This window comes from Carcharhinus amblyrhynchos, chromosome 19 (genome assembly GCF_965287045.1).
Source record: "Carcharhinus amblyrhynchos chromosome 19, sCarAmb.v2.hapA, whole genome shotgun sequence".
Taxonomy (NCBI): domain Eukaryota; kingdom Metazoa; phylum Chordata; class Chondrichthyes; order Carcharhiniformes; family Carcharhinidae; genus Carcharhinus; species Carcharhinus amblyrhynchos.
In genome coordinates this window covers 37,376,538-37,395,529 of record NC_137342.1, presented here as the reverse complement: position 1 = coordinate 37,395,529, position 18,992 = coordinate 37,376,538, and the positions used below count along the sequence as shown (strand labels likewise).

At 42.3% G+C, this 18,992-nt stretch overlaps 1 protein-coding gene across 3 annotated transcripts in view; it reads right to left on the bottom strand.

Moving 5' to 3' along the window:
• Nucleotides 1–375: 375 nt before the first annotated feature.
• The window catches only part of tspan33a (tetraspanin 33a), a 35,385-nt gene continuing 16,768 nt past the window's right edge, over nt 376–18,992 (bottom strand). The window contains exons 3-9 of one of the 3 annotated variants that reach the window (XM_080207606.1): nt 10,440–10,497; nt 10,054–10,181; nt 9,520–9,594; nt 5,126–5,221; nt 4,309–4,434; nt 2,415–2,579; nt 376–1,560 (exon numbers count right to left, since the gene is read on the bottom strand). In XM_080207606.1, the coding sequence (XP_080063732.1) occupies nt 1,459–1,560; nt 2,415–2,579; nt 4,309–4,434; nt 5,126–5,221; nt 9,520–9,594; nt 10,054–10,181; nt 10,440–10,497 (750 nt within the window). In that variant the 3' untranslated portion in view covers nt 376–1,458. The remainder of the gene's footprint in view (nt 1,561–2,414; nt 2,580–4,308; nt 4,435–5,125; nt 5,222–9,519; nt 9,595–10,053; nt 10,182–10,439; nt 10,498–18,992) is intronic. The other 2 variants (XM_080207607.1, XM_080207608.1) reach the window with 2 other exon arrangements.

Genomic DNA, 18,992 nt, shown 5'->3' with positions numbered 1-18,992 from the left:
CCATCTGCTGGAACAGCCCCCAGCACACTTGCTGCATTATTTAAACAACGAAAATGAACTAAGAAACATTTAAAATACTTCAACACAGGCAGATGGATTATATATTTTATTAGAAGACAAAAAATATTTCATTTAGCAAAAGTATTAAATTAACAGTAGACATCAACATTCCTCACCTTCTCCCCCAGTATGCACACATCCTGTAACATGGCTTTTTTAAAATTGTAAGAAGTCTCACAACACCAGGTTAAAGTCCAACAGGTTTATTTGTAGCAAAAGCCATTAGCTTTTGGAGGAGTGTTGCCCCTTTGTCAGGTGAGTGGCCACTCACATGACAAAGAAGCAGTACTCCGAAAGCTAGTGGCTTTTGCTACCAAATAAACCTGTTGGACTTTAACCTGGTGTTGAGACTTCTTATTGTGTTTACCCCAGTCCTATGCTGGCATCTCCACATGACTTTTTAAAATTGTAAAATCCCTTTCAATCTACTAACACCCCAAGTCAGAAAATACTCCCAAAGAAATCCTACAGCACAGAAAGAGGCCATCTGGCCAATCAAGTTTGCACCGACCACAATCCCACCCAGGCCCTACCCCCATATCCCTTTATATTTTACCCACTAATCCCTCTAACCTATGCATCTCAGGACACTAAGGGGCAATTTTAGCATGGCCAATCAACCTAACCCACACATCTTTGAACTGTGGGACGAAACTGGAGCACCTGGGAGGAAACCCATGCAGACACCAGGAGCATGTGCAAACTCCACAGACTGTGACCCAAGACACAAATCAAACCCAGGTCCCTGGAGCTGTGAAGCTGCAGTGCTAACCACTGTGCTACCATGCCGTGCGGTATTTTGAACATCGTCTGACAGGCAGAAGTTTGAGGCTCTGAATTCGCCCCAGATTGTCCTTTAGAGCAAGATATCAACACCAAAAAAAAAGATTAACATTCACATTCAGGAACAGAACAAGAGAAGCAGCAGGATATGGAGCTTCACAAACTGCAATACGCTTGGACATTAATTAGTAGAGTTTTCCAGCAACAGATGAACAAAGTTGCTTAAGAGGGAGGTAAAAATCTGTAGAATGTATGGTGAGACATTGTTCTTTACACCAGTACATGACAGCCATACCACAGGACATGCTACTTTAGACAGTTTTAAAAGAAATGAATTTGTTAAATGTGAAGTTGATGGGCTGGATGAGAGATTCATTTAAAACAGAGTTCCTGAGGACCTTTACACCCTGTGATCACAATGCGTTTAATGCACCAAGAATGGAGTGGCATTCTGACAGTGCTGATGGGCTGCAGTCCTTTCTCAGCAAACACAACCAAAATGCTTCAGAATTCAAGTGGTCTTCATGTCAGCGACTTGTAAAATGGCTCCAACATGCCTCCTCCAATGGGTAAATAGGTGTTGGGGTGGAAGTACTGTTGCATAGCAGGCAGGAATTAGTACCATGGATCTGCTCTGTGCTGGCTGTTGTACTTCTGGAGCTCAATTTGATCTTTGATCTGGTTGATGAGAATCTGGGAGAGGAGAATTCCCACTAACTGGAAATGGCAGCCAAAAGGAGAGAAGTAAAACAAACAAGTGAAGAGAGACCCACACAGTTTTCTTAAACAAACAGTGCCCTGTAACTAATAACATTTGTACCATTTGCTAACTTCTGACCCATATCCTTTTTGTATTTTCTCATTTACAGTAGGCAAATTATGGGTGGAGGATCATGGGCTCAAGGCTCATACATTTGATTTAAAACACAAAAGGCCAACACTGAAAGGAGTGCTCCACTGCCCCAGGTGCTGCATTCAAAGGGGACATTAGTGAAAGCATGGCCTTGGTTTTCAGCAGAATGTAAAACATTCCATCACACTATTTCAAACAATGTTCTCTCTGGTGGTCTGGTCAATATTTGTCCCTCAACCAAGATCTTATTCAATGTTTGAGATCTTTCTGAGCGCAAATCAGCCAACACATATCCCAAATCCACATTTCAGCTGTTCTTTCTTTGCTCTTCATTTTCCAGTTCATTGTTAGACAAATCCTCATGGAGTTGAGGAAATTGCCTCCACCTGCTATACACATTACTGCTGTAGCAAGTGTCCTGGTTTGCAGCCCCTCCCCTCCCATATAGCAACACAGCTCCTTTAAAAGAGACATGAAACACACACAAACTCCAAGCATCCCTACTTATCAGGTGCTATTCGACTGCATAAAGCGTCATTGCTCAAACAGTGCATATTCAGTACTAGCATTGGATAGGGACCAGCTGATCTCAGTGGGAAAGCTCTGAAACTGGGCACAGCAGCTAGGGCAATGGAAGGGATGGAACACATGAATAAGCCAGGTAAGGAGCCAAGATAAGTAAAGTGAGTTAAGATACAGAAGTGGCTGCATCACTGACCTGTGGGATTGCAAAGCCCAGGGCCACTCCTCCCAACAGGAAGAGGTTGCTATGGATCCAGTTGACCAACTTGTCAATACACCCATTGGTGTAGATGTATTCTTCTGCTGCCAAGTAGTCCAGGTCCTGCATCCCTTGCCCGCACATGGTGTTGATCACTTTCTGCTTTGGAAGGACATTGGGATCAGATTGTGAGATGACATGTCTGCCAAGGGGAAGGGGCAAGTGTTTTGCTTACTCCCTTCACCATCAACACGGTGCTCATGTTAGGAGAGGCTATGCCAGATGAAGTAGTGACTTCGTGGGCAGTTTTTACCATTTGCTCCAAAAAGCACAATATGTAATATGTGCACCTAAACTGAGGAGCCTCCAAGTGTCATCCTATAAAATATATATGGATAATCTTCTCATGGATACATAGCAATGTAGAAGCATATAGTCCAGGAGGCGTCATTTGGCCCATCATGCCTGCACTGGCTGTTTGGTAGAATGATCCAAAAGTTCCCCTCCCCTACACTTCTGCCTCACAGCCCTGTATATTTCAATTCTATGATTCACTTTTGAAAGATATTATTGTATAAAAATTATTTCATGGGATACGGGCATTGCTGGCTGATCCAGCATTTGTCACCTATTCCCAACTTCCCTTGAATTACTTGCTAGGCCATTTCAGAAAGCATTGCTGTATCTGGAGACATATGTAGGCCAGATTAAGTAAGGACAGCAGATTTCCTTCCGTAAAAAAAAGGACATTAGTGAACAAGATGGATTTTTGTATCAATTGACAATGGTTCCATAGTCATCATTAGACTTTAATTTCAGATCTTTTTTATTGAATTCAAACTTCACCATCTACTATAGTGGGATTCATGCCAGGTCCCCACAGCATTACCTCAAATCTCTGGATTACTAATCTCGTGAAAATACCACTGTGCCATCATTTTACTGTACCATAACTTGTCATAAAGTACTCCCCCCCCACCCCGCCCACAAATGTCATCTGATGCTTTTGCTAATTATCTTATGTGTCCCTAGGTTACAAACACTTATGGCACCATAAACAATTTATTTTTGTTTTCTCTGTCAAAACACTTCATGGTTTTTAACTCCTGCATCAAACCTCCCCTTAAACGTTTTTGTTCCAATGACAATAACTCCAACTTCCCCAGTCTCGCCACATAACTGAAGCCTTTCAACCCTGGCACGATTCTAGTTAGAGATCTTCTCTGAACCTCACCCAAGACATCTTTCCTAAAGTGTCAGACCCAGAATAGGTCACAATACTCCAGGTGGGATTAACTATCTATATGAATATTTCTATACCAGTAAATCATTTGATTTATTGTCACATGTATTTGTATACAGTGAAAGTATTGTTTCTTTTGTGCTACACAAAGCATACTGTTCAGAGAAGGAAAAGGAGGGTGCAGAATATATAGTGTACAAGATCAACTTAATACAAGTTAGGTCCATTCAAAAGTCTGATGGCAGCAGGAAGAAACACAGTAGTTTGTTATGTCCCGAGATGATGCTGTGGAGCCTTTCGCATGTTGAGATATTGATGTAAAATCTAGAGAGTAGGTCAGGGATGAGGTGCTTTGATGTCCTTTTAGCCAAGGTTAAAGCAAGACCACTGCACATTGATGGACGGGGAACCTGGAGGGTTGAATCACTTGACTTTAATCTGAGTATAGTCTGTAGGAAGCATCCTGAACAATCTTGAGTGCTGGGCGCAAATAACATTTAATTATGAATAAGGGTTGCCAAAATTCTTTTGACTGACTTGAATATTTCCTGCATTTTATTTGACATTTCCAGCATCTGCAGGTGTTTGAATCATTAACACAGCAGTCTATACAATCATACTTTTGCAGAATTCACCCATCTCACTCACCTCCTTAGAGCGCAGGCAGCAGGAATAGGGCACAGAGCAGCGCTCCCTGCTGGGGTTCTCTGGTGTGCAATTAAAGTACATGTTGAGGCTCCAGTCCTTGTATGAGATTCCCCCACAACAGCTGAACTGTGGGATTAAAAGAGGATTGGAATGGGGTGGAGGGAGAAAGAGAAGACGACAAACAGGTTAGTGCCTTTTGCACTCCCTACCAATCACTGGGAGCATTTCCCCTGGGGAAGGAGGTTGGGGAATCATCCCTGGGGTTTGTGTCAATGGATGCATGTCATGCAAGCAGAAGGACCTTGGGTGTACAGATACACAGGTGATTAAAGGCAGGACAAACTAGATGTGGACCAAAAATCCAATAGAATCTTTTGTTTTACCAGAAGGCTAAGAACGTCAAAATAAGGAGTAATTATTAAGATTCAGAAATAGGAAGAGAAGCTATTCAACATTGAACATTGAATATATATATTCTTCCATTATATTCCAATTAAGATTATTCCGTAGATAGACTGAAAAACGATTGATGACAGCACTGTTGTCCAAATTACTCGATCGCTTCCAACTAGTGACTCCTTTTCCTTTTTAGGTCTTACCAACTCAAACGTTGATGCTTTCTGTGCAGCTTTGGGATAAATGTATTTTGCAGGCCTGGGGAACAGGTAATAGAGAAAAGCATAAGCAGCAAGTTAAAGTCAATAGGAGAATAAGGAGCCAGAAATGGGAAGCATATGAAGGAGATGGGAAAAGAGACAGGGTACTGGGTAGGTTAAAGCTTATTTAGTGGAAAGAGTTGGTCACCATGTGATACTACCTGCTTCTGTCCATAATCAATGAGGTTTTGGAGATCCAGGTCATCTCTGTAGTGGACTATTGCGCTGTCGATGATCTCACTGACCTTTGATCGAGCCTGTGTCAGAGGTGATTGAAATTTAGGAATTAAAGGCAGCCATAGTTCGCATTTGCCAAATCAGGCTACTCCTTACATTCGCAAATCACAAACAAACAAACAAAATCTGGCTCTGTTGCTAAGACTGGCATTTGGGGCTGTAAATTGTGTTCATAAACAGGTGCCCCTCCCAACCTTCCACACTCACTGATGGACAGAACCACTGCATCCATAATCAACATATTTATTGCCCATTAGGATTTGTGTATTTCCTCAAATACTTCCCCACTTTAGGGACTAACCCAATACCTGCTCATCATAAACAATCCTCCATTGTGATTATCTGCTGGAAATCGAGGAGAACGGAGATCACATTTTTGGACAATTAATTCTTTGAAAACCTGTTTAAATTCTAGAGTGTTTAGGAGTTTCAATTTAGGTTAAAATTTGGTAATAGGAAGTGGGCATTAGTAATTCTGACAGCGAAGCAGTTGGATTGTTGTAAAAAAAATACAACCTGTCATTTAGGGAGGCCATGGCCTAGTGGTGTTATTGCTAGACTATTAATCCAGAAACTCAGCTAATGGGTTCAAATTCCACCACAACAGGATTGAATTCAACAAAAAAAAAACTGGAATTAAGAATCTATGACCATGAAACCATTGTTAATTGTCAGAAAAACCCATCTGATTCACTAATGCCCTTCAGGGAAGGAAATTTGCTGTCCTTACCTGGTCTGGCCTATGTGTGACCTCAGAGCTACAACAATGTAGTTGACTGTCAACCGCCCTCCAGGGGCAAAGAGGGTTGGGCAATAAATACTAGCCAGCCAACAAATGAATATCCCATGAATGAATTAAAAAAATGGAAATCTGCTGTACTTGGCCAACAACTTGTGACTACTCTTCCATATCAATGTGACTAACTGGTAACTACCCCTGAAGTGGCCTAGCAACAAACAACTCATCAAAACTGAATTAAGCATTTAAGGAGCTACCTTTATAACATAATCTGGAGTGGTTTAAGAAGATGGGTCATCACCAATGAGAGATGAATCTTTAAATCGTCAAATCTGCAATAATTCAATTTACACAATGAGCCACCAGAGGGAGCAGAAACTCTATACAATTCAAACTGATACACAAACTCAGCTGGAACCTGGACAGAATCACAGAATTGTTACAATACAGGAGGCCATTCTGTCCATCATCTCTACACCAGCTCTCTGAACAAGCAATTTCCTTAGTGCTATTCTCCTGCTTGCTCCCTATAACAACAAGCATTCTTCTGTTCAAGTTTAATTCCATTTTGAATGCCTCAATTGAGTCCTACTCCACCACATACTGAAACACTGCATTCCAGACATTAACCACTCGCTGTGTGAAAAAAAGTTTCTCAATTGCTTTTGCTTCCTTTGCCAATTATTTTTAAGATGTGGAGATGCTGGTGTTGAATTGGGTTGGGCACAGTAAGAAGTCTCACAACACCAGGTTAAAGTCCAACAGGTTTATTTGGAATCACGAGCTTTCAGGGCACTGCTCCTTTGTCAGGTGAATGGAGGTAAGTTCACCAATACGGCACATATAGGCAAAGACATAATTGCAAGATAATTATAGATTGGAACACATAACCCTCACCATACTGCTTGGTTTGCAAAATCCTAACTGTCCTGGCTTGAGACAATCCACACCTCTTCAACCTGTGATTATCCCTCTCTCGACCCAGTTTATACCTGTAAAGACTCGCATTCCAACCATTCTTCACATTCCAATCTGTAATTATCTTGCAATTGTGTCTTTGCCTATATTCTTGGTTACCCCTTCAAAAAACTCAATCAAATTTGTGAGGTGTTGGATCAAAAAATAATGTAAATGTTGTATTACATTTAAGAGGGCAGTTCTGTTCTCCACAATATAAATAAAAAGATAGGAAGATTTACAAGCACGATGCCGCAAGAGAAATTTTAGAAGAGTGAACAGGCTGGAGCTTTACTTCTTTCAAAGAGACAGAGGTGACTTGATAGCAACCTTTAACATTACGAAAGGCAGACAATGATGTATCTTGCCATTTTCAGAGACAACCAAACCTAAAAGTCATACATACAGTTATTAATAAATTCAAATTCAATAGGAAATTCAGAGAAACTTAGATGCAGAAATTGCTACTACAGGGAGTATAATAAAACATAGAACAGTACAGCATGGGAACAGGCTGTTTGGCCCACACTGTTTTGCCAAACATGCTGCCAAATTAAACTTAGCCTTTCTGCCTGCTGCCCCCCAGCCCAGGTCTTGCCTGCCCCCGCCGCTCTAGAGAAAACCACCCTAATTTTGTCCAGCCTGTCCTTATAGCTCTTATTAGTAGAAGAAAACTGATTAAAATAGCAGAGATACATTTAAGGCTAGATAAGCATATGAGTTGGGTGGCATGGTGGCACAATGGTTAGCACTGCTGCCTCAGAGCCAGGGACCCAGATTCAATTCCAGCCTCGATGTCTGTCTGGAATCTTCACGTTCTCCCTGTATCTGCATAGGTTTCTCCCACACTTCAAAAGATGAGCAGGTTAGGTCAACTGGCCATGTTACATTGTCTCTTAGCATTAAGGGGACTAGCAGGGTAAATGCGTGGAGATATGTGGATAGGGCCTGGGTGGGATTGTCATTGGTGCAGACTTGTTGGACCAAATAGCCTCTTTCTACACTGTAGGGATTCAATGAGGGAAAAGAAGACTTGAAGGTTATGCAAATATAAATGAATTAGGGCATATAGGAGCATACATGCCAGTATAGACTATTTGGTTCAAATGGTGTGTTTCCGTGCTGAAAATGCTACGTAATTTGACATGTGGGTTTGTGAGTATTTATCAAGAATTTTTGTTTGGGGGAAAAAAAAACAATCGATTTCAATATGCTAATGATAACATCTTCAACATCTCTTAGCCACTTAAAAGGAAACTGATGCCAATACATTACAGAACAGTGACCAGACTGTGGACTACACAACAGCTGTGAGCACCAGCAATAAAAAAAAACAAGATTCCTGGTTTAGACACATCCCTACTTGATTGGAACACAAAAAGGAAGAATGAGCAAGTTAATCATTTATTAATTTTCCCCAGACCACAACACTGAATACATTAGCAAAGAGTCTAAGTGGATATGCTACTGGAGCAGTAACCCAGGAGAATGAAAATTCAGAAATCACACCATTCAAGAAATTGAGTTCAGTCTAAAAGTCTGAATAAAAAGCTGGAACCACCAAAAAAAGTGATCTTGAAACTGTTCAATTACTGTTAAAACTCAATCATTTCATTGATGCCCTTTGGGGAAGGAAACTTGCTGGCCTGACTTGCTCTGGTCTATACGAGACGCCAGTCCAAAACCAGCATGCTTTGATTCTTAACTGTCCTGTGAAATGGCCACGCAAGATATTCAAATGAATACAGAAAAAGCACAGGGACTGCAGTTATTCAAGGAAGAGGCACCCCAACACCTTCTCAAGGCAGCTAAACATAGTCAATAAATGCCAGCCATGTCCGTATTTCAACAATGAAAGAAATGACACTAAGTGTTGAGTCAGGGGCCCTGACTTCTTGCAAGGCTGACATCAACAGGATATCTAGATGTGACTGCTCTGGGGGCACAGACTGCAGTTGAGGTTACAAATCAGGCAGTCCGCACCATAGCCTGGGATCAAATACATATTAAGAATGTGTGACATCAATGCTGTCAGACTTTTTCAGTTTTGCTGATGTTAGAGTTTCAGGTTTCTCTTTGAAAACAGTGGTGACAATTTCAAAATCTTGCACTGCCTTCAACTGATTATTCACACAGTTGGGTTTTTAAAACAAGTCAAAAGCTGCTTTTGCTCCTTTTGGTGCCATGAACACAACGAATAACCAGCCCAATAACAACACTCCTGTAACCAGGGATGCACACATTTCATTTATGGTTAAAAAAAGCAATAGAGTTTCCTGTTGAAGCAGCTCAAAATTATTTCCCCATTATATTCCTTAAGCTCCAGATATGCAATCATCCACTCTGCCCTCCTCTTCCCAAGGACTCTTCAGCCATTCCCCAACACCATGGCACACCCTGCCTCTTCAATTCTAAACAGGTGTCATCAGATCACAGTGGCCTCATTTATCTCATTTCTTTTTAGTCTGCTCCATCTTACTGTGTCCGTCCTGTGGATCAAGCCTCCCCACTATCCCCCTTGTCCGATGGACTGATTTCCCCCCCCCCCCCCGTCATCCCAACCTTTCCTTCTGCCCAGTGAACATCCTATATTATTCACAATTAAAGAAAGTACAATCATACCTTATCTGAAAAGACGAAGCCCAGAACCCCGGCGACCAATTGTAGTAAAAAAATCAGCGTCAAACAGATAGAGAACTGGAAAATCAAATCACAGCAAATCCAAATCATCAGTCACAGAACATTTGAGTGCAAGTTAGAGCAGATAGAGGAGCAGTGTTAATTTCCAAGAAGTGGCACTATGTTGTAGACTGGAAGGTAGAACTGTAATGAAGACTGCCTAGGCCGCAAGAGCTCCACAAATCAATACTGGCTTTAATTGTTCTGGGTCAGTAGCTCTGAGTAGAATCATAGAGCTATTACAAAACAGGTATTCATTTGGTGCATCATGACAGTGCTCGCTCTCTGCAGAAACAACTCTCCCAACGTTCCCCATAGCCCTGCAATATTCACTTCAGATAATTATCCAATTGCTTTCCTGAGACACACACACACACACACACACACACACACACACACACACACACACACACACACACGGTACTAAATTACAGCTGCCACCCTGTTCAACCCCCAAGCCCATTTTGTGTCACTCACTGTCTGTAGCAGGCAGATATTCTCACGCAGTGATCCTATACAGCCACAGAACGTGATCAGGAACATTAGTGCGCCCACCACAATGAGGAGGATGGCAGGGTCCACTGCAAGGCAGGCCATGGCAGCTTCTGAAAAATATGGCAAACTTGTTACCCCAGAGCTGAGTAACTTCAAACCCTTCACACTAATCCATCCCAACTCCACCCTCACCTTCCCAATCATCCTCCCCATCCAATCAATACCCACAGCCTTATAACCCCAACAAACTCCCTGACTCCCCTCAATTTATCTCCCCTTTCCTTAAAGCTGTCCCCACTCTCAATTCTGCCATTTTTCCTGTAGCTTCAGAAAATAATGAAACAATGAAATGAAACTATAATACTTACCTGCATGTTTCATAACTCTGGCATATAACCCAATAGCAACCATCACCATGGAGATACTCTGGAAAAGAATGGACCCAAACAGGCCAGGTTTAGACAGGAAGATTAAATTGTGTCACTTGCTATCAGGAAGCTTAACTTGACTTTAGACTGGGTTCTTTCTCAACAATTACAAGATAATTTGTCAGAAACATACCAATTTCTTTAAGGCCAAGACAATTCCTTTCGACTTGGATGGGAGCCACTTGCCCCAGATCTCACTCAATTTTGCTCTAAAAATACATTGATTTTCATGATGTGGCCAACACTTAGCATTGCCAGCATTCCAGGATTATCCAAAACTGTGCTCAAAGTAAAAACCAGGAGAAAAATCAGACATCTCAAAAAATATATATTTTTATTTTAACACTTACCAATAAACAAACATTGGGAGATGGGAAAGAAATGGGGGATTATCTGACTAAGAATCCAAATAATCTAATCAGATAAGAGTTAATTCACTTTCTGAATGGCCATGGGAGGGTGTTACAGTACGAGGATGGACATGTTGGTGACCAATGGCAAGCATGTGGAGGCCTCATGATAAAACCTCCACAAATAATGTCCAGCCAGAGTTATCAATGTCATCTCACTACAAAGCCAACGATTAATGGCTTTACAAGGTGGTAGTGGATGGCCTTCATTCAACTGAGTGGATTGGTTCAAAGGCTGGATTGTCAGTCACATTAGTGTGGTTGGTGGGATAGATGCAGGGGATGTTCTTTATTGAAGAAAGATGAAAATACTTAGTAATTCTCTTCTTGGGCCGTATCTCTGCTCACATGAACCTGCTTCAATGATTGAAACACAATAGCTGGAACACAAGGCTTGACTGCCAGGATTCAGAGGTCAAACAGAACTCCAGGACCATTGAGACACTCTAACCTAGGCAAAATGATCTTAAACCACCTCATGGGAGAAGGCCATTCAGTTCTTTAAGCCTATTCCACCATTTAATTAGATAGTGGCTGATCTGCACCCTAGCCCATTCTCCTGCCTTTGCTCCATCCTCAAAAACTCTAACCAACAAAAATCTGTCAATCTCAGCATTAAGAATTTGTTTCATGTCCCTGCAGTCAACTATACACATGGCATTGGAGTAAAGCCATGAGAATCCATTCATGTGATTAGCTTGCGACTCCTTAACCAACACTTCCTTAGTAAACCACTCATTATACAGTAAGAAGTTCAATTTCCAACCCAAACCTCTTATTACAAATATGGAAATGAAACCAATAGAAAGATGATGATTGGTACATATCCAAAAATATGGACGGTGATGTAAATCCCCAAATAACCCAAAGCCAAGTCCTGGTACTAATGTGCTCTTGCTGGTTTGCCAACACATTTGAGCCTACATGGTTTGTGAAATGTCCATTTTATATGAAAGGCCCATAAGACAGCTCAAGTATCCAAGAAAATGTCCAAGACCATTCCAAATAAATGGGGTGAAAGCCATATACTTCTACTGTGTCTAACCCAGGTAGTATCTACACTCGGTATGTTGGAGCAGTATAGAGGGAGCTTTATCTAATTTCCAGGCTTGCTACATCTGAACTAGAAGATTTAATGCTGACAGAGTTTCAATGTAGAACTCTTCAGAATTAATATCACTCACGTTTGCCAGGTCAAAATGTTTGTCTTAAGTAATGGAGGTGATTATCCCACATCTGATTTACATTTTAAAGAGTTAAGAGCTGCCCAGTGACATCCTGTACACAAAGCAGCAGCCATTAGAACAGAGCTCTATCCTCAGGGGACCAGATGCTGACAGTAGTCGAATATGAAACCTTTGTTCAGACAAAACCACTTCACATTTTGTTGTTTGAATTCAAGTCTGAATATGACTACAAGTTGAAAACTTCAAGTAACCCAGCAACTTGGAATAGAGAAAGAAGAGGAGTTTTGTTGGGGTTGAGGGGCAGGTCAGCTTGCAATGGCCTATCTGGACATCCTTGGTCCTTTAAATCAACAGCAAAACCTCAGTTGAGAGAAGACTTAACCCCTCATCTGGGAAAACCGCTCCAGGTTGGGGTTTTTGAAGCTGCTCTTTTCCATAAACCTAGCAACTCACAAATTGACACATTAAGTTTCGCCTGTATCCTATGTTCCATCAACTGATTCCAGACCTATCCTAGTTTCTGGATCAGCAAGTCGCAAATTAAAAAGTTTCACTTGCATGTTCAAATCCTTCCATGACATCACACTCCCTACCCCCTGAAATCACTTCTAGCCCAAATCTTTTGAAGGCCTCTGTGCTCCTGATTCTGGTCTTGTATATCCTTACTTTTCTGGCCCCTCAATTAGCATTGTGTCTTCAGCCGCCTAGAGTGAAGCCCTAGAAGTCCTTCCCTAAACCCTTGCCATTTGAAATAGTTCTTAAAACTGACACCTTTGACTAAGTTTTTTGTCACCTATCCCAAACATCTCATGCAGTGCATTTATTAGAACAAGCTAGCCAGTGATGGCGAAAAAGAGAGAACAACCTTTGAACCTTAATAGAAAGGCACATACTAAAATGGAGGGGCTGACAAAAAAAGGAATAGTACATGGTTAGGAACGATGGTCAGCAACTTCCTTACTCAGTGGTAAGAATGTTAAAATACCACGGGGAGAGGTTGAAGCCTACAGTTTAGGTACATTTCCTTTGAAGATCTTGCTGTGGTTAAGTGGCTTGCATGTTACAACGAACCCAACAGCAGTGCCAGCCAGAGCTCATGCTCCTGTTAGGGCTCCCCACAGCAGTACCTGGTGAGGCCTCCCATGGCAGTACGGTCATGGGGAAGGTTCTAGACACAGAATAATCCAAAACGTCCTCAATGGCAGTTGCTGCAAAAGGTGGAAGGCTGGGAAAGTGGCTCCAATTATCATGGTTCACCATGCCATTGAATCTGGCAACCAACTACTAAGACCATGTGGAACCTGACTGCACACTGGAGTCCCCATTGCTAAACAATGTCATGCAGAAGTCTCCACTGGGCAACAGTAAAAGCCCTGTGACTGAGAATTGGCAACAGGAGCAGGGCTGTGATACCTGGAGGCCCCAGGCCAAGGTTCTGAAAATATATTAAAGAAAATATATTAAAGTATGGATTTCAAAGGAAGGCCCCCCATCACCAACCATTACTGAATTATCTGAAGTAACAAAAACAGTAGACAAGGATAATGTAATATATTTGGATTTTTTTTTAAAAAAGCCTCAAGTAATTGCATAATAAATTCCTCTCTAGGTCGAGAGGCATGGAATTAGGGAACAGGAGCAGAATGGATCGAAAGCCAGATACAAAATAGACAATGCAATGCTGGGAGTTGTGGAGTGGGGGCGGGGGGAGCGGTGGGTGTTAAAGTAGTTATTTAGACTGACAAAAAAGTGAGAAGTGGAGCTGTATAAAAATTGGTACTGGGGCAACAGTTGATCATTTAAAAACAATTTGGTCTCATGAATCAAAAAGCACAATATCAAAAATTTGCAGACAACTCAGTGTAGTTAATACACAGAAAGACAGCTCTCACTGCATTTAATATCTAACCAGAGACACCAAAACAAATTCATCCAAGCAAAGCTTGACCACAGAATTTCTTTGAAATCCCTTTAATATCAGCGCACGAGTTATCAACTCAACCAAACCCAGATGAGTCATCTATTCTATCCATCCCCTGATGTGAATTATAGGTCTCATTATATCCAGATTTGTCATCATAGGGAAGTGCTCAGAGGAGGCCAGTAGTGCAGCCTGGGATGTGGGAAAGTGGGTGAAAGAAATCTCAATGCACCCCCCCCATCCCCCCGAAGCTTTTTCTGTCGATCAAAGTGTCTTGCCTGCCCACCCATTTATCAATGGTTGGCCTTGGTAGTAAAATCACAATAAAGGTGGTTTGGGGGGTGGTGTGGCAGATGTGGTGGGGAGAGAAGAACAATCTGTTACAGCGTTATCCAAGAGCTGCAAGTGACCCACTGGGAAACCAGATGTGGAAAATTATGTTTTTGATTAGTGGAATAAAGTAATAAGCACCATTGTTGGTCATGCAATTGTAATACTCAGTCACACAGTGCATGATCAAACTTTAACCTTTTTGTGGGGAACACAGCCAGTTAAAAATGCAGAATGAGTTGTATCTTTTGATTATGTCACTGTCAGTTTTACTTTCTTAAACATCTACTGTCATTCAGTGGCTAAGTAAATATACACAATGTACACTTAGATTATAAGTTTATGTAAACATCGTACATTTGGTTAAGATAGAAACAGTGTAAGTACCCTACAAAAACATATTGACTGAAAATATTGGAGAGATTCTGGGAATATTTCAAGGTGATTTGTAAACCCAAGATCTTTTTCCATGTTGTAAATTAGTGGCCAATTATCTCCCTTAATGTGGGGGATTGGTGGGGTGGGGTGGGGGGGGGGGGGGGTGCAGTATGTGGTGGGAGTTGGTGAACATTGTCAATTCAGAACTTCATGCACTGTCCCATGTAGACATTGGCATTAGTACTCAAGGAGAAGCCTGGTGAATTGTATCAGGCTGAGAGAGAACAGGGCGTGTTGGCTGCATAAATAGATTCTCACATTGAGACCAGAAGTACCAACAAGTGTGCAAGTCTGGGCTGAATTAGAGGAAGCTCCTGGCTGGAGGCTGTGAGTTAATTGGATGGAACTTTCCAGACTTGGTATGGAGCCTGAAATTTTCTCCAACACAATATCTATTTTCTTTTGAGAAAAATATGGCATTCATAAATCCACATCTGGGCACCACTGTTACATCTGTTCCAGCAGCCAGACCAGAACAATAATTTGTGCCCTCCAACGTAGAACACATTTCTGAAGGAAGATCAAGGACCTAAAAATGTTAAAATTTTCTTATGTTTAACCTGTATTTTCAGCATTTCCAGTTATTGAAATTTTGGATGGTCACTATTATGCAGCAATCAATTTGTATACAGCAAGGTCCCAAAAAAAGCATCAAGAAATGATTAGGTGATCTATTTTAGGTGTTGGCTGAAGGATAGTTAGGGCACCTGGGAAAACTCTCTCATTCTTGAAATCAAAGTTCACCTGAGGATAGACAGGGTCTTTATTTAACATCATAGTCCTTCAAATAGCAAAGCAATGCCCTCAGTGCACCATTGAAATGTCAGTCTGCATTTTGAACTCATGGTTCTATAGGAAATTCTAGCAACAGCAGCGGGAAGACATTTTGAGGGCAATATGCAGTAGTCCCTGTGGTAGGGCGAAGGAATAGGGCAGATTCCCTACGCTAGGGGTTGCTTCCTATTCTTATAAATCTATTGTAAATGTAACACTTGTATCGTAACACGAGTATTCCATTACTGATCTCTGATGTTATGCAAGAATCTTTGCTGCCCCCGCTCCACACCTTATTTCTCATCTACACATTGCCCCCTTGGTGACATCACCCAAAGGCACAGCCTGAGTTGCCATACGTACACTGACGACACCCAGTTCTAGCTCACTACCACCTCACCCGACCTGTCATTGTTTCTAAATTATTAGATGATTTGTCTAACATTCAGTAGGGGGCTAGCAGATATTCCCTCCAATTAAAATATTGGAGAGGTTCATTGCCAGTCTCTGCTACAAGCTCTGTACTGACTCTATTCTTTTCCTTGGCAATTGTCGGAGTTGGAACCAAATTGGATTGTGACCTTAAATGTTGACCCCAAAATTAGTTTCCAATCATGTATCCACTGCCTTTAATGAGACTACTCATTTCCATCTCAGTGACATTGCCTGATTCTGCCCCTACCTCAGCTTATCTGCTGCTGAAACCCTCACTATTATCTCTAGACTAGATTATTCTCACGTGCTCCTGGCTAACCTTCCATCTTTACCCTCCATAAACTCAAGGCCATCCAAAACTCTGCTGCCTCCATTCTTACTTATACCAAGTTTCATTCACCTATCATCCCTGTGCCTGCAGATCTACATTGCTTAAACAGAATTCTCATCCTTCAAATCTCTGCATTGCCGCAGTCCTCTCCATCTCCGTAACCTCCTCCAGCTGTAAAACTGGCAGCTATCTGAGTATCTGCATCTTCGGCTGCAAAGGCTTCAAGCTCTGGAATTCTCTCTGCCACTTAACCTGTTTTTCTTCCTTTAAGTATGTTTATGGCAGCACAGTGGCATAGTAGTTAGCACTGCTGTTTCACAGCATTAGGAACCCAGGTTCGATTCTGGCCTTAGGTGACTGGATGGAGTTTGTGCAAACTCCCCATGTCTGCAAGGGTTTCCTCAGGGTGCTCTGGCTTCCTCCCACACTCCAAAGAAATGCTGGTTAGGTAGACTGACCATGCTAAATTGCCACTCTGGACTCTGGGTGGGGGATTTCAATGTCCACCACCAACAGTGGCTTGGCAGCAGCATTACTGATTGAGCTGGTCAGATCCTAAAGGATTAACTGCTAGGCTGGGTCTGCAGCAGGTGGTGAAGGAAATAACATACTTGACCTCATCCTTACCAAGCTGCCAACTATAGAAACATGTATCCATTACTGTATCAGTAAGAGTGACCACCACACAGTCCTTGTGGAGACGAAGTCTCACCTTCATATTGAGAATAACCGCTATCATGTTGTACGGCACTATCACCATGCTAAAACGGGATAGACTTTGAACCAGCCCAGCTACTCAAGACCGGGCATCGAGGCACTGTGGACCAACAGCAGTAGAACTGTACTCCAACACAATTTGCAATCTCGTGGTCTGACATATCCCACACTCAACCATTACCATCATGGTTCAATGGAGAGTGCAGGAGGGCAGGCCAGGAGTAGCACCAAGCATACCTAAAAATTAAATGTCAACCTGGCAAAGCTACCAAACAGGATTACTTGCACACCAAATAGCAAAAACAGCAAGAGCTAAGCAATCCCACAAACTGATCTGATCTAACCACTGCAGTTCTTCCACATCCAGTTGTGAACTATGGTGGACAATTAAACTACTCACTGGAGGAGAAGGCTCCATAAGTATCTCCATTCTCAATGATAGAGGAGCCCAGCACATCAGTGTAAAAGATAAGGCTGAAGTATTTAGAACAATCTTCAGCCAGAAGGTGCCGCGAGAAGGATCCACCTTCTCAGATGTCAGCTTCCAGCCAATTTGATTCACTCCACGTGATACCAAGAAATGGTTGGAGGCACTGGATACTGCAAAGGCAATGGGCCCTGATAACATTCTGGCAATAGTAGACGACTTGTGCTCCAGAACTTGCTGCTTCCCAAGCCAAATTCTTGCAATACAGTTACAACACTGGCATCTACCCAACAATACGGAAAATTGCCCAGCTAAGTCCTGTACACAAAAAGCAGGACAAATCCAGCCCAGCCAATTACTGCTCAATCCGTCTACTCTTGATCATCAGTAAAATGTTGGAAGAGGTCATCAACAGTGCTATCTAGCTCAGCAATAACCTGCTCAGTGATGCCCAGTTTGGGTTTCACCAGGGTCACTCAGCACTGACTTCATTACAGCCTTGGTTCAAACATGGGCAAGAGAGCTGAATTCCAGGTGAGGTAAGAGTGACAGCTCTTGACATTATGGCCGCATTCGACCGAGTGTGGCATTATGGAGCCTTAGTGAAATTGGAATCAATGGGTATCAGGGGGCATATCCGCTGGTTGGAGTCATACTTGGTACTTAGGATGATGGTTGTGGTTGTGGAGGGTCAGTCATCTCAGCTCTAGGACATCTCTGCAGGAGTTCATTAGGGTAGTATCCTAGGCCCAACAATATTCAGCTGCTTCATCAATGAACTTCCCTTCGTCGTAAGATTAGAAGTGGGATGTTTGTCAATGATGACTCCTCAGATACTGAAGTAGTCCATGTTCAAATGCAACAAGATCTGGACAATATCCAGGTTTGGGCTGACAAGTGGCAAGTAACATTCATGCCACACAAATGCCAGGTAATGACCACCACCAATAAGAGATGCTGTAACCACCACCCCTTGACATTCAATCGTGTAACCATCACTGAATTCCCCCACTGGTTACCACCGACTAGAAACTCAACTGGACTCACCACATAAAACAGTGGCTACAAGAGCACATCAGAGGCTAGGAAAACTGCTGAGAGTAACTCACCTCCTGACTCCCCAAAGTCTTTCCACTAAATACAAATCAGGAGTGTGATGGAATACTCCCAGCTTGCCTGGATGGGTGAAGCTTCAACACTCAAGAAGCTTGACACCATCTAGGACAAAGCAGCCCTCGATTATTTATCGATGGGGTGCCATTCAGTCCCTCCACCACCGACGCTCAGTAGCAGCAGTGTGTACTATCTATGAGACGCACTGCAGTAATTCAAAGATCCTTAGACTGTACCTTCCAAACCCACAACCACTTCCATCTAGAAGGACAAAGGCAGCAGCTACATGGCAACACCATTACCTGCAAGTTCCCCTCCAAGTCACTCACCATCCTGACTTGGAAATATATCGCCGTTCCTTCACAGTCACTGGGTCAAAACCCTGGAATTCCCTCCCTAACGGCATTGTG